A 17719-nucleotide genomic window follows, 5' to 3' on the forward strand; every position below is an offset into this window, starting at 1 on the left:
TATTACGTAAATATTAGGATTATATTTAGCGATAACTGCCGTGTTCTGAAAAGTATTTAACAATTTATACGTAGCAGACACTACATTTTCCAAAAATAGCACCGCATTATTAAAATGGGATGAAGCGAAAAAAGTAAAATATTTTATTTTTCAATTTACTTTCTACTGAGAATGTTGCGTTCCGAACACTGCAACTCGTTCGGGGAGTTTCAAGGGGATGTAAGGCCCGTTTACGCAGAAACAGCAATGTTGCTGGGATGCGGCCTACTCTAAATTAATACAGCTAGACCTGGTTACGGTTGAACTGCAGAGAGTTCTAATGTGTGACTGTCTCCTGCGCTGAATTGATGGTGGGTCTTGGATGATAGTATGGTCGTGATGATTGTCCGGCCTTCTTGAGATTTTTAGGAGAACTCTCTCGTGACTCTGTCGTTTGGTTTTATAAGTTAAGTCTGTCTACTGATTGGTCCGTATACGATGTAAGAGGTGGGTGTGTCATTCTGTGATGGCGAAAGTTTTAAATAATTTGGGTCCTTGTTACGGTTTATCCAAGCGGTGGCTTAAGTGACGATGAGTATAAACGAGTCAAGGCACGCTGACAATAAGGACATAAAACAGTCCTCCACTTGACCTGGGACATTGCAGCCCTAAGCCCGCAACAGAGAGGTTACTCAAAAAGATTACTTTCCTCTGTTACTTTCCCTTCAGTAAATACAAGTATACTTTAAAGGCTTAAAGCCATTCGTTTGTTAGCAGGAAATAATAAATAGTTACATAAAAGTGATAATTAAATGATGAACAATACCCGTCATAATAGCTATAATGATTAAAAAAGAAAAAAGCAATCAACCCAATGGATTTAGATGTTAACTCGGAAGGTACGGTACCAGAGATCGAAACCGAAGCAGGTGTCAAAAACCCCGTGAATCATTGGTGGAAATTACAAAGAGGAGCTAAAACGCAAAGAGCATATTGTAATACAGAATTGAGCTCAGACACAAAAGTGGGTATAAAGGTAACATTAATCAGACGACAACCGAAGCATACAATTGGAAATGATCTACGGTAAAGAAAAAAAGTAAAATGGCTGGAAGATATAGGGACAACAAATAGATCCGAAGCACTTAATCATTTGAATAAAATCCAGGAATAAGAAAATGTAATCTCAGCACCAAAACCTCCAGTCATATTCATAGAAGGTGAAAACATACATCCATCACAGGAGACAGTATCGCAACAAATCGGTTCTAAACCATTTACTGCTAAGCAGCTGAAAGATAACCAAGTTAGATTGTATTGGGATTATGGGTAAAAAGAAATAACTATCTGCATTTTATAATTATCTTTATTCTCTCCTAACAAGTATTCAGACTGTTCGCGTAGAGAGTCAAAACTAGAGTGGAAAAAGGGTATGCGATCGCAGCTCGTCCTGGTCACTAATTCTTATATAACGTGTGAAATAAACACTTCACGCGTTCCCGGAACCTCTTTGGCGCACAGTTTAAAGATATATCTATTTCTCTTGACAGAATAATTTTTGTATATTCGATACGTTAAGACGTATCTTATTTTCAACACACCCCCTCAAAAATTAATCGGGAAATTTAATAACAATACAAAACATGTGTAACTCGAATACTTAACAAAGTAAAACAAAACTTAACAAACAGAATCTTAGATAGATGGACGCCAAAAAAAACTTGCATGTCAGTAATCTTAAATACATACTTAATAACCTGACATTAACTAATTTTGATATACCTTCCTTCTTCTGGAGAATTACAATATGGCTAAACATTCGTTGCCGAGGATCAGGAAAATCCAGAAAAACCTGACCAGACTATTTACGCAAAATTAGTATAATATTGATCAAATAAAAAAAATAATTATTGTAGAGATTGTGTGGTTGTTAAACAATATAAAACTATTTATTAAACATAAAATAATAATACAATGTGCGGTGACGGTAAAGACTATGAATATAAATATATATCAATTAAACTTTTACAACTACAACTAATAACACAATTACAACTATCAACACGATTACAACTAACAACACGTTTACAACTAACAACTTCTTTCTTCACAACTCTCTTCTAATAACTCTACTACGAACTGCCAACTGCATACACCAACATACTGCAACATACTCTAACATACTACATACTACATCATACTACGGCATACTCCATACTGCTCGCTTCACGCCCTTGCATCCCTATTTAAAACCATGCATTCTATTCTCTTTCATACCTATTTTCTCTTTCGCAATCACACTTTCCCACGCACTCCTTGCAGTCTTGCCCTCAGAGTGTCACGTAGCCCAAACACTCAAACGCATTCCTAGAGACACTCTTCACATTCGTCCGATACATTCATAAACATCCCGTCAACACGATCCTAGCGCACGGTCATTCGTCCTTTCGCACGCACTCTAAATAACACGCTCGACCCACTCATCCTGCGATACCACATTATTTTATATTCATTGAGACTCTCATCTCCACGAACTTCTGCCCCGGAAGTGGTTTAGTCATCGCATCCGCCAGTTGTTTACCTGTAGGGATATATTTTAAAGTTATCACTTTATTCTCTACTTGTTCTCTTCTGAAGTGATATTTTATATCGATATGTTTCGACCTCTTATGATTTGTCGAATTATTTGCAATACTTATACAACCATTATTATCTTCGTAAATTGTAATAGGTTCAGACATATTTATTTTAATACTGGCTGCTAAAGGTTTCAGCCACAATGCCTCCTTCGCTCCTTCAAATAAAGTCATATATTCAGTTTCAGTTGATGAAACTGCCACGGACAATTGCTTTTTCGTATTAGAATTGATTGTACGCTGTTCAAATAATTTAAACATCTACCCGGTTGTACTTTGTCTACCCGAGGTATTATTACCTCCCCAATCAGAGTCAACTCAGCTCCCTATTTCCTTTATTAGTATACTTACCTAGTAATACCTAGTATACTAACATAAATCAGGTCGCGTACATACCATTATGTACATTAAACATCTAATGACACTTCGACAGGGTGCATTGTATTTTTCATCTGAGTTTAAAGCTTTGAAATCAAGTTTAATTTCTAACGGAGTATTAATCGAATTGCAACTATCCATATTAAAATTTCTTTTTTTTAAACCTTTCTAATATATACTCTTTGATTTAGAGTTGTTTTCTCTCTAGTTATTTCAATCCTTAATCCAAGAAGCAATTTAATTTCTTTCAAATCTACCATTGAAAATCTATTCATTAAATAGTGTTTCAAACTAATCATGGTTTCGATACTGACTGTAATAATAACCAGATCATCAACATATAAAACAACATAAATATTTTTAGAAATATTTTTCTTGTCTAAAATATAAATACAGCGGTCAACTGGAGAATTTTCAAAACCTTTTCCTCAAGAGCCTTTTCGAATTCTTCAAACCAGCATCGTGCTACTTGTTTCAATCCATACAAGGCCTTATTTAATTTGCAAACTTGATTTTTATCGCTCCTAATTCCCTCAGGTACCTGCATATAAATTTCCTTCTTTAACCTACCGTTTAAGAAAGCTGTTTTAACATCCATTTGGTGGATCAATAAATCAAATTGATTCGCAAAAGCAATAATAAATCTAAAACTTGAAATTCTGACAACTGGAGCAAAGGTTTCATTGTAATCTACTAAATATTCTTGGCTGAAACCCCTTGCAACCAAACGTGCCTTATACTTCAATGGGTTTCGAATCTCGTCACTTTTAATCGTGAACACCCATTTACAATCCACGATATTCTGATCCTTGGATCTCGGTACTAAAGTCCAAGTTCTATTTATCAACAGAAAATCAATTTCTTCTTTGATAGCTGATTTCCATTGATCTCTGTCATCTCTATTATCAATCTCCTGATACGATGCCGGAGTATCACGTACTATCGACAGTGCACACGTTAAATAATCTACTTGCATGCTTTCTTCGTCATATGAAATATGGGGTCGCTTTTTAATCCTATCACTCCTCCTAGGTTCTAATTGTAATCTTTTATTACTGTGTTTGTATCGGTATTCATATTGTCCTGAGAAAACGAACTACTTTCTTGGGTCATTTCCACGTTGTCATTTAAATAACTATCGTTATTTTTGTTCGAGTTTCTATAGTTTAATTTGTCTATTTCATCATTATCAGACTTACTCAACTCACTCACTGATTTTGACTGTACGTCAGAAACATCAGTTTTATTTCCAGTATATTCCAAATTTAAACTATCTGATTTATGATTATCAGCTTCCTTAAATTCCATTACTGAATTTGACATTAAGTCAGAAATTTCAATTCTATCTTGACATTTTTCATTTTTAATTTCTTCCATTCTTACTACAGGTCTAGACTTTAAGAAATTAGTTTAATCGAAAATTACACCCCTAACAACTATATACTTCGCCTTTTGCATGTTCCACACATTATACCCTTTTGTTTCATATCCTACCAGAATTCTTTTCCACGATCTATCGTCAAATTTTGATTTACTGATTTTATTATGTACATATACCGTAGAACCATAAATTCTTAAGTACTTCACTTGTGGCTTTTTACCATGCCATAGTTCAAACGGTGTTTTATTTTCTTTCAAACCTCTCGTTGGAGTTCTATTAATAAAATATGTAGCAGTGAGAACGGCTTCACCGCAGAAAACTCTATCTACTCTCGCAAAAGCGATCATTGCACGAGTTTTTTCTGTGACCGTTCGGTTCATTCTCTCTGCTACACAATTTAACTGTGGAGTTCGTGGAACAGTCAAATGATAACTAATACCCTTTTCGGTACAATAGTTTTTCATCTCATTTGACAAATATTCTCTACCGTTATCATAGTATAAATTCACCAATTCTATATTAAAATGAGCTTCTGCCTTTGCGACATAATCCTTAAAAACTGTAAAAAGCTCAGATTTATGTATCATTAAATACGTTACACAATAACGCGTCACAAAAACTCATCGATAGATGTTGCAAAGTAATTTTTATTGTCTATCGTAGAAGGAGTGATTAGACCGCGTACGTCTGAGAGAACTATTAACGAAGGTCTTTTTACGTAATTCTTATCTTTGTTCTTTTGAAATGGCAGTCTGGCTTGTTTTCCTTTCATACAACCTTCGCACAAGTTATTATTTGAAACTATTTTGTTAACCAATTCTACATCGCTAATCATTTCTTCATTTCTTAATTGCAGAAATTTATGTTTTCCGATATGTCCCAAGCGTTCGTGCCATAATTCAAAACTATCCTTAGAATAATTACCAATTTGAATAACTGAGTTCACTCTTACCTGTTCCACTTCAAACTCTATAGTAATTAAATTATTTACAGACTTACCTCTTATGATGACCTTACCGTCTTTCAGGATTCTTATCCCCTCCTGATCAAAAATTAACGTTGTGCCCATGTTTTGCATTTTTGACACAGACAATAAATTGTACGGGACATCTGGTGAATACAGGATGTCTTGAAGTTCTCCGGTGACTCCCATATCACTGATCACATTCAACACGCCCCTTTTTATTGCCATTATGAATGTGTTAGTTTTCGCCACCGAGATCCTTATAGGAATCTGCAATGTCTTGAAGTTTTCCGCTAAGTCCTCTCTCTATTAATAAAGTGGTCGGACACTCCAGAATCCAACAAGAATTTAATCTTCCCGTTTTCAGTATTGCATTCATAGTCTCCAGCCATGAAAACAAAACCTGTAGTTTCCTTCGAAGTTGATGGCTGTACAGATTGCACAGTCTGCAGTGTTCTTCCGTTGTCATTTCTTTGTTCATTTGCCTTCCTGAAATAATAGCAGTCCTTTTTCACGTGTCCTTTTCTGCCGCATTGATAGTACTTTGGGACAAATGGCGTGAATGGTTTCGTAACGCAGGGCAACTTATTGTTTATTTTAAAAGGCTTGTAACCTTTATGACTCCTATGCTTCATCAAAAAGTCTTTGCATTTCGCTGCATGAAGTATCTTAGTACTAGTGTCGCGATTTTCTTTGGCCAGCTTGACTTCGTGGTCCAACAAGCTTATTTTAACAAACTCGACACTTATATTGTCTTCAGCTAATGTTTCTATCGCAGTAACCTCTCCATCATACGATGATGGAAGTGTGAAAAGCAGATGCGATATGATGTCCATTGCTTCTAATTTGACTCCCGCTGCTTTTAATTCGTTTATTAATCCGTCAAATATTGTAAAATGTTTCATTAGGGCTGTATCGCATTATAATTTTAAACCTAGCAGTTTCTTACGCAAGGCCAGTTGTGTAACGAGACTTTTACGCTCGTATAAGCTATCGAGATTTCTAAGAATTTCCTTCGCACTTTTCTCTGACGTCACAAAACTTGACAGGAAATCCGCTAAATATTCCACTATTACGCCCTTAGCTGTACGCTCTGCCTTCTGCCACTCTTCTATTTTATTTAGTGGGATTTCCTCATCTATGACGTGAATAATATTCAGTTCTGGTAGTACAGCACGTATGCGAAACTTCCACACGCTGTACCTCTCGCCATCGAACGCTTTAATATTACCTTTCGTTGCTACGTTTTCCATTGTTCCAATCAATATTTTCAATTTATGACACTTTCACCGTTCACAATTCACAAATAGTGTTCACTTTTCTCACTTATTTAACAACGTACAACTGGGTCCATAACCTATTGGGATTATGGGTAAAAAGAAATAACTATCTACATTTTATAATTATCTTTATTCTCTCCTAAGGAAGGTATATCTCAAGTATTCAGACTGTTCGCGTAGAGAGTCAAAGCTAGAGTGAAGAAAAAGGGTATGCGATGGTAGCTCGTCCTGATCCTTTGATTCTTATCGAACGTGTGAAATAAACACTTCACGCATTCCCGGAACCTCTTTGGCGCATAGTTCAAAGATATATCTATTTCTCTTGACAGATTAATTTTTGTATAATCGATACGTTGAGACTTATCTTATTTTCAACAGATTGTAAACTACTGGACCAAAAAATTGAAACAAAAAATACAAGCTATCACGCGTTTCAAACCTAAACAAGAATAAACCATAAAATAATGATGAAAGGCCTTCAACCAAAAGTAAGTGTAAAAAAATCTTGAGGAAGTATTGTCAAAAGGTGGGCATATTACAAAAAATATCGTATATCTGAGAAAGGAAAATTTATATATTTATAATATACAAGCCCTATGTAATATGATTATTAGAGTCGAAATGCAGCGATAAAAAAGAGATGCCACAATACTTGTCAGATGTCAGATGCACGGACATGTTAGAAACTAGTGCAACAGAAGACCAACATACGTGAAATGTGGTTAACGATATTTGACAGAACAGTGCGCTCAACTAGGAACAATTCAGAACGTGAAATGTGTAAACTGTCAAGGAAACCATTCTGCTAACGACAAAGGATGCATAGTAAGGAAACAATTACAAAAAAATTTATACCCAGCGCTTTGCAAGAAGCAAAGAATAATACATTACAGTCGACATCGACAAGATTTCTTACATCGGCAACACGATCGATTACACTCGGTATAACGAATCAAACAAGTTCAGTAAATACGTCCGCACGCACGATACCTTCTTGCGCATAAGTAATTGCTAACTCTTTAGATAACTTATCAACAAATATAATACAGGGACACACACGTGTAATTAAGGAAACCGAGCAAACACCTATACAGTTAAAAGAAATAATAAATTTAATCAAACACCAGTCACGGTAAATCTCTATTATGCCTCAACTTGTAACAGAGTTTATCGCGATACCAAGAATAAACCTAGAATGCGTATAACGCACTGAAATTGTAACGGGTTTTAACATTGAGTCACGTAGGGAAGTAGATATAGCACTATTGTCAGAAACCCGTCAAACTGCAGTCACATTTTAAAATTCCATACGTCACATACTATGATACAATGCATTCTATCGGTAAAGCACGTGGTGGTACTGGAATATTCATAAGGTGTTCGCTCAAACATATCCCCTTACAATCCTTCCAATCTAACAGCATTCAAATCGCATCTCTAAAGTTTATACCACAGAGAAACAATTTACAACCACAGCTATATATTGCCTGTCTAATCACGTTATAAAGACTTAGGAATGGGATAGATTTTCCACGCGTACTCGGGGAAGTCCATGATAGCGCGAAATTTGAATTCAAAATATCCATACTTGGGTTCAAAATGAATGTCTGTAGTAATGGTTGACATACATTTTAATATATGTCGATGTAAAAGTAAGCGATATCTGTAAGAAAGGATGAGTGGAACGAGTATGCATAGGATATCAATATGAGCGAATTTGGGCTGTTATGAAAAACGATATGCGTGTAACGAATAAAGTGTGGTATGGATTGTGTATATTTACGTAATGTATGAAAAAATAAAAAACAAACGAGAGAATAGTGAGATAGGTCAATTACAATTCAGAATCCATTGAGAGTAGACGTGAGAGAGAGTATTGTATGGAGGAGTGAACATAATTAGATATATTTCATCGACAATTTTTACGCTGTTTATTAATATTGTTACATAAATATTTATTATATTCGCATAAATATATTATCCACTACTAACAATAACAACCAGAAGATCAATACTACGCGCATAAATCTCAAAAGGAAATCCAAATATTCTATCCAGTGCAAGACCAACATACTGGACTACTGATCTTTCGAAGCAACCAGATTTATTGGACTTTGGAATCACAAACACTAACCGATACGAATACTCGATCTCAGAAGTGTTAGAATTGACATCAGACCAAATACCTATAATTCTTGATCATAGCGTAGTCGGCGAAAATATAACATATGTAACATTTACTAATCCTACCACAGACTGGGATAAATACAAGGATTTATTGGAGACAAATATAAAGTGCGACATTCCCTTTAAGACATTCCCGAAGATACAACCAATATATAATATAACCAGCAGCATTCACATCCACGTTATATATAGATAAAAGAGACAAATATAAAGTGCGACATTCCCTTTAAGACACCCGAAGATACAACCAATATATAATATAACCAGCAGCATTCACATCCACGTTATATATAGATAAAAAATGAGCACGAATACAATGTCTTAAACACATAAAAGAAAAAAATCAGGTACAAGAGAAAACTTAAGAAAAAATGGCACAAATACTGATTATCCTGTAACAAAACTAAACTATACAAGATTACCACAGAAACAAAATAACAAATTCATGAACGCATGAATAGTGGATTCGCTAAATACGTACAAGAATTAGATATAATAAAGGCAATCCGATATGCATTACAGAAAGCTACAGAAAGTCTAAGAGGACTCATAATGCTACTCTTACAAATAAAGAAATGGATGACACGTGAATAAATATATAAAACCTAACTCAAGTCCATCGCAACAGAAATACAAAATATAATAAAAAATTTAATAAACTAAAAACTCTTGGATATGACTCATGAACTCTTTGAATTATAAAAGAATCATCACCTAAGGTTATCCGATTTATCACAGTCCTACTAATACCATCTTAAGATTATTATACTTCTCAATGACATGGAAATGTGCGAAAATTATGTTATCTAAGCTTGATAAAGATTAAACCGCAATCATACCCGTCCATTTCTCTCCTCCCTATTTTCTTCAAAATGTTGACAAAAATCATACATAGTGAACTCCAAAAAATAATAAAAGACAACAATTTGATATGACCGACTATTAGTTTGGTTTTCGTAAACGGCACAATACTATAGGACAAGTACACCGCATGACAACTGAAACAATAACTACACTTGAACAAAAACAATACTGCACTGCAATATCTTTGGAGATTGAGGAATCTTCTCATCGTGTTTGGCACCAAGGCCTGTTTAATAAATTAGCAGAAAATATTCTAGAAAACCTCTGCAATTTCATTGTCTCATATCTTACAAATCGTTCATTTTATGTGAGAATCAGAAATTGCTACTCTAAAATAAACTATATTGTCGTTGGAGATCTACAGGAAAGCATCCTCAGTCCTATCCTATCCTATATACTCTCTGTACAGCCGATATATCAATCACAAAAAACACTTCAGTATACAAGTTTGCGGACGACGCAGCGATTCTTTCGATCAATATAAAGTTGAAAACAACTACACGGAACTTACAAACCCATATTTCAAAAATAGGAGACTGATTGAAAGACAAGAAAATGAAAGTTAACGCATCAAAATTTAGTCACATTACCTTTACTCTGAGACAAGCAACACCAAAATGCTTACAAATAAATCATTGTTCTATCTAACAAGTACAGAAAATTTAGACAGCAAATTAACCACATTTCGCAAAAAATACAACGCATCAAAATGGTAAAAAAAGAACAAGTTCTAATTAGCCAACAGAAAATGTAAACTTCGCGTACAAAGTAAACTATTCCTATACAAGGCAATAATTGAACCGATTTGGGCATACGGTAGTCAGTTAAGTGGTACAGCCACAAATTCTACATTACAAAAACGGAACGCGTACAATCAGCTTGTCTGGCAATGAGACAAATCATAACCCCTCCCTGGGACTTTAAGAACGAGGATATTCGTAAGGACCTAAAAATGGCTACAATTCAAGGTGAAATAATTCATTTTACCAACTAGAAGCACAAAGAACGGATAACCATCCCAATCAAAACGACGTCGTCATGCTACAAATTAATTCCGAGGCGACTAAGAAAGAGACGCTTTACAGATCTCATTTTGTGATTAGCATATACTTCTTCACGATAGAATCTATATAACTATGAAATTTAACTAGTGCTCCTTCACACTAGTGGAATGAGTCGCATGTTACGCTTAAGCCAATCGTTATGTATATTTACTCATTTTCATCTAGACAGATTGTAAATAAAAAACGGAGGTTTAAGAAAAAGAAAAGACTTTCATAACTAAATATGTTAAAATTGTATAATATCTGTGTATATATATATATATAGCATTTATTTTTTGTCAGAAGATAAAGTCAACCAAAGTGAAACAAAATATGAAAATTATATCGATATTTTTTTTAAATGTAAAAAAATTTATCGAAACTAATTTCAGTTACAGGTAAAGTATTTAGAACTGTACTTTACGTTATAAATAGAAATAACGAAATGTTTCAGTACATTCCAACTAAAAATATAATATAGCATATTCGAAACAGAAAATTAATTCTTTTTGATTCTTTTTTCAATTTTATCTTGACATCCTGAATAAATTACAATCATATTATGTTCATAAAAGTTCATAAAAGTTCATAAGAATTCATTATATTTCATACAAGTGTCTCATTAAATATCCATCAATGTATACAAAATGTTACAGGAAACAGTATAAATATACATGTAAGTACGTTTCCATTTATTATAATTACATTGTAATAATAATTAAACGTTGTTAAATCTGTATAAAAATTCAAAGGCTTAACTGTTCTGAATTTTAATTTATTTCATGTTTTTTCTTCAAAAATATAGTAATTTACTGAAGAAAAAGACAGAACATTTAAGCTAAATGTATAAAAGCATAACCATTTATATTGTGGAACAATAACTAAATTAATACTCGCTTTTAAAATAAATAATACAAGGTACCGATAATTTTGCAGTTAAAGTGTAAAAGAACACTTAACTTAACTAGGTTAACTGCTAGGTATAACAGTTATAACACATAGTTTATAATAGTTTAGTTGCATTGTAGTCGCGTTACATTTTAACGAGATAATTAAAATTATGTACTAATAGCGAATATAGCTTCCTAAAAACTCGTATCTTCTATCCTCAGTCATTTAAATATATATCTAATATTCACTAACCATTCAGTTACGTATACGTATACGAGTACCTCCTCTTGGTCTTTTTAAAAAGATCGCACTATAAGCCGGACCCGGAACAAAGGGAGCGATACTCGTTATACATATTGATCGATAATTGAAATTTTTGAATAGCTGTCGATCAACGTGTACCTAATTTGGATCACTTCGAATCGCACTCTCCTGTAAAGCGTATTTTCTTCGGCTTTCTTTATTATATTATTATTCTTCATTATTTTATAAAAAAAAAAATGTGTATAACTGTTATCGTTGACAGATACAAATTCCTACATCTACAAATTCCTTCAAAAATAAAAGATGAAAATTCATAGTAATGTAAAGTTGTTGTATTCCAAATATATCTTTATTTTTGTTACAACTAACAGACGAACTTGAGTGTAACAATAGTGCGGCCGAGTACGTACCAGATCAGATCTTTTAGCAAACGTGACTCCAATTTACTACTAGGCGGAAGACTAACTGGGCATTTGGGATGATGGGCAATATTTATATGTGAATTAGGAAATAAGAGGGGGTTGTCCACAGATCGAAGGTTAAGAATGGATGATGCAGGGAAGGTCGGAGTTTGAGTGAGCAATAGGGCAATAAGGATGAGTAAGGGATAAAAAGGGAAAGTTAGCCGGTCTGGAGTTTCTCTTATGCACATAGGTCAATATCTACAGATGACTAAACATCAAATCAAAATATTTGAAATTGGATTATCGATTTTATTGCGGCTCTAGGACCGCGCGTCCCAAGTTAGGTGAGGGACTGTTTTATGTCCTTATTGCCAGCGTCCCTTGAATCGCGGACACTTGTCACCAGGCCGTCACTTGAATAAACCTTACCGAGGGTCAATAAATCACCCTTAAGACTATAGGCATAAAGACCCAAATTGTTTAAACATCCACCACCATCGAAAGACGTCGAAGCTACTATCAACTCAGCGCCAGAGACAATCGCACATCAGAACTCTTTAGTTCAACCCTAACCAGATCTAACTCTGGCCGCATCCCAGCAGCATTGTCGCATTCGCGTAAAGAGGCCTTACAACCCCGTGAAATTCCCAACGCGAGAGTTACAGTGTTCGGGACGCAACAGATTTTTTTCAAGCAGTTAGAGTATTTGTATGAGTTAAACAATTCGCGAAACTTATGACATTAACTTAAACGTAAGATTATAGTAGCACATATTTTACAGGTATATGCAAAATTTGAATTTCCCCGCACCATTATATTTTAAGACATCCTATAAACCAATTCCAAATACATCATTCTGAGAAGATAGGGTTGAATAAGAAATAAGAAATATATTTAGGACTAATCTGTCCTAGTATTATGAAAGAACTACCTTTTCTGTTAACTAAATGTCCGCTCACTTGTTTTGTATTCTAAGAGCGACTTTGACTTTCTTTATAATCTTTGTTAATCGATATTCAACAATAAAATTTTCATTATAGTATGCTGTACTGTATACTTAGTATGTGTAATATATTCTGTTTCCATTAAAATCTTTAATAGTTGAATAGTGAATTTTTTTATTTCATAATATTGTCTGGCTGCCTATTTTGTTCAACATTATTTAGTCGATAATATTCATTTTACCTTACTAACGAAGTAAATTACGTTATTTACTATAGTCTTCTTACATAGAGAAGATAAATTTCGGTCACAGGTGATCGATGTAGCAGCCATTGTTATAAACTGTATTTACAACACCTCTATGAATTATGTGATTTCTCTCTATTATCTTGAATAGAGCTTTCAATTTATTGAATATTCTGATAACTACGACTATAAAAATTCCAATGCCAGATGGTAAATTTACTAATTCAACGATTCCTTTTTCAACGATTTCCTAATTCAACGATTACTATTCCTTTTCAAATATCCTTCTAATCGATTATTCAAAACGTAATAGTCAAATCTTCTTGATATTACAACAGTATCAGTTATCTTACCGATATCGCGAAATATCGTATTGTTTGAACAGCTATAACTTCGCTAGCTTTTGAAGTACTGATACGAAATTCTGCGCATATACTTAGTTTAGCAACATCGAGTGTAGCCTCTGGTTAGTGATACAACCGCGGGACATCATATTATATTTGCTTAAACTGCAGCAGTACTGCTGTAAACCATGCTAGTCAGTGGACCAAAAGGTCGGGTTACTTAAAGCTTCTACACGTACGTCAATAGAAAACGGTATAATAAACCATGAGGCAGTTACTCGGTGAAAGTTTGCATCCGTGCTGAAAGATATATACACTTTACGCAGTTTCTTTATTTTTGGCCGACTGCAAAACTTTTTCACGTGGCCTGGAACGAGGACTCGATAAGTTCAATGAGCGTTTTCCTGGCGACCGATTAGGAGATTGAATTAACTCTCGGAAGGCGGATGGTCTACAGTGTCCTGGAAAGCGAATATTTCAGGCCAAAAGTCAATTTTCCATCTTTCATATTTGAAAAAGCTTTTCGTAGTGATAATTGATCGATACTTTTAAATCCAAAATATTAGTTTCTTTTAGATTTTTATAAATAGACGCTCGAGATGTTTTAGCGTCGCGAATGCGTGTCGCTGTACAACTGCGTGAAAAGCCACTTAGATACATATATTTTGCATATGAAAGTTTCATATATATCATTCGATATCATTATATCGTAGGTTTAAGAACTCTAAATGGAAAATGGACGTAAAAGAGAAAGCGATTGAGAATAAGTGGACAAGTCGAAAGCCAGACCCATCGGGAAAACGGTGTTAGTTTTTAATTAATTCAAACGGTTAGTTTTTACAGACAATTAGGGAAAGCCAGGACTAATCCTTTCGAGGGAGGAATATTGCGCGAAGTTCGGTAAGTCGTAAAGAGAGTCGCTTAGAATTGTTTTCTTTTCTTTTCGTTTTATATGTATCTCTGTTTAACTAACTGCTTTCTTTGCCCAACCTCATTTTAATCATACATAAGTATGTAAGTATGTTTCTTATTTGCGATTTTAATATCATCTATATTTTATCCGCAACTTCGTGGCTTTTAGTTTATATTCCTTCCACTTTAACGCTGTGAGCTTATTTTTCGCTGAATCGATAACATTAGAAATGTTACTAAAATGATAAAAAGTCTAGAAACCGGTAGGTATGGAATAAAATAAATAATCAATAATATATTTATATTGTACTTTGCCTATACTTCTCCCTTATAAAATAAGAATTATTTTGCTAACATAAATAATTTAATTTAATTTTATTTCCAATTATTACCAATATCGTAATCTTATTCTATACTGAATTACCGATTCAAAATGGATAATGTTAAAAATGAAAACATTTCGTTTTATCTTGACGTATAGCCACAAATGACTGCTTCTCAGACCACTGGTTGAACATTCACGTCAAAAAAAGAGATATTTAAGAAATATGTCTACCGCATGGTTCGATGATATCCATACGATTAATCCGTAATGAGCAATTTCCTCGACGCGTGTAAACCATGAAATGATTTAATTAAAATACTTCTATTTTTTGCAATTATTTTGTTTTAAATCGTTCACAATTTAAATATTCTGGAAATTACATCTTGAAATAAAATTTAAAAAATTTAATTACAAATAATAAAAATTATACGCAATTATAATTATATGCAATAAAAATTACAAATTGGTCGCGGTAAGAACTCCTAATGAAACTTGGTGGCCTAACACATCCCGAAATCCTACGCTTGTCTAAGAATATTATCGAGTTCCTGCTTCCACTGTCTCCAGCTGTGCTCTAGGTTTACGAAATTAGAGCATATAGAACAGCTGTTGTGATAAAGGAGAGATAGGAAGCGAAAAGAAAAGTGTATTTCATGTCAAAATCAGTAGCCAGACATGTCTATACATTACAGATACGGCTATATGTAACTGAACCTCTCCGTTCACTAGATATTAGACGGATTTGATAATTTTGGCACATCGATTATAACTTAAATCAACGTTCGCGCAATGTGCAGTTCTGTATAAAAATGTAGCTTATTTATAGCCGAATGTGCAAAATTTTTGACAAATGATAGTAAATAATCTTTTTAATTTTACCAAAGTTATTATAAGAAGTATTATAAACTTATAAACTAAAAAAATACACACATTAAGTTTGGACTTACAAAATAATATTGCATCTAATGCAGTATATAAAGAGAATGAAAATGCATGGGTAAAATTACAAAAACGTTCAAAGACGCATAAAGAATTCGAACCCTGGATCCGAACCTATCGACTGTGAAGATTAATACTACATATGTACCGTGTATAAATTATATTACGTATATAATATATATGTATAATACCTGGAACCGAGGTAATGCCAGATTTATACTTATATGAAGTTTAGGTTTATACTTACATATGAAGGGATAAAAAGAATATAATTTAAAAAACAACATTGTATGATATGCTAATGCAATTTATTGACAAAAATAACCTATAAAATAGAATGTATGCATATAGAACATATAGAATGTATTAATCGATACATATGTAATTATATTTCTCTTGCTTAAACATTACCGTTAGTGGATGTCGGTGCAACAGAGAAGGTGGAAGAGTATTACACGATAACTTCTTTAAAAAATTTATTTCGAAGTATATGCAAATTATTATACTCAGCAAATGTTGTTTATGTGAGATACATATCCGCGACGGATGTGGAAATGTATCGATTAATCGAACATTCCGGATAATCGAGTACCGGATAATTAGAATTCTACTGTACATTTATTTTACATTTCTCATTTAATTTTTGAACATTTAAACAACGCTCAAATAATTTTTATACTTTCTCTCTACTATGATTACTTTATCTTTAATTTTTTCGCTACTTTCGGCACTATATTGTGCATTCAAGTTCGATATATCATTTCATTTGTACAACTTCAGATCTCAAACTACGTGAAAGTGAGAGTTAGTTTAGAAGATATTATAACTTTCATTTGGTTATTTACTGGCTGTAACGTAGATCTTCTTTCACTGATTAAACTAAATCAAATTAAATGATCAATACCTTATACCGGTATTGAAATGAAAACATTAGAACAGTAGTATCTTATAATTGGAATAGTTATACACATCTGAAATAACAGAAATTTCGTTGCTCCCGAAGAAAACTTTTTTTAATTATAAAGGTTAAATAAAATTAACAGCGTTAATATAATAGTATTTATTTCAAAAATATAATCGTAATTCCAAAATTAGTTCAAATTAGTTAAGTAGGTTAATTACCAAAATTGTAAGATACCATTTATTTTAATACGCTTACGATATTATCGTTTTAAATGTTATATATGTGCATGTTTTTATTTCTCTTCTATCAGGGTTCAACAACATCTGCACTTACAGGGTTTCAGAGAAGCCTTCGCAAATCTTTCGAGTGTCAGTTCACATATAGCCACGATTCAACAGGGTTGTCCTACCGTTTCCGCTTTATATCGCTTACTTTATCAGAAAAGTATTCCGCAAGTTTAATATTATTATTGTGAAAAAAAATGGTTCTACCGAGAGGTAAGCAGAATTTTGTATCTTATATGTTTCTTACTTACTAGTATGAAAAGGTATGAACCTTCCAAATATACTTCAGAGTTAAATATATAACGTGATGACAAAATTGATACTATTACTCGTGGGATTTGACACGATACTTTTCTCACAAATGATTTTTCGCTTTACTTAACAACAGTTTTATTAATTGATAAAATATTGAAACAGCTGTCATGTAATTGAACGGTGACGTTCAAATGTTTGAAATCGGTAATCATAGAGAAATATCTTATTATTTTATGAATCGATGCAAGTACAACTGAAAAAGTTAGTAGGTAATTAAAAAAATATTGATTAATTTAA

General features: G+C 33.4%; 1 protein-coding gene across 1 annotated transcript in view; it reads left to right on the forward strand.

Annotated features, from left to right (window-relative positions):
* Positions 1-17364: 17364 nt before the first annotated feature.
* prom (prominin) overlaps positions 17365-17719 on the forward strand; it is a 107749-nt gene continuing 107394 nt past the window's right edge. The window contains exon 1 of the mRNA XM_017903605.1: positions 17365-17380. Coding sequence (XP_017759094.1) covers positions 17365-17380 — 16 coding nt within the window. The remainder of the gene's footprint in view (positions 17381-17719) is intronic.

Source organism: Eufriesea mexicana, unplaced genomic scaffold (genome assembly GCF_001483705.2).
Source record: "Eufriesea mexicana isolate 0111107269 unplaced genomic scaffold, ASM148370v2 scaffold2438, whole genome shotgun sequence".
Lineage (NCBI taxonomy): Eukaryota > Metazoa > Arthropoda > Insecta > Hymenoptera > Apidae > Eufriesea > Eufriesea mexicana.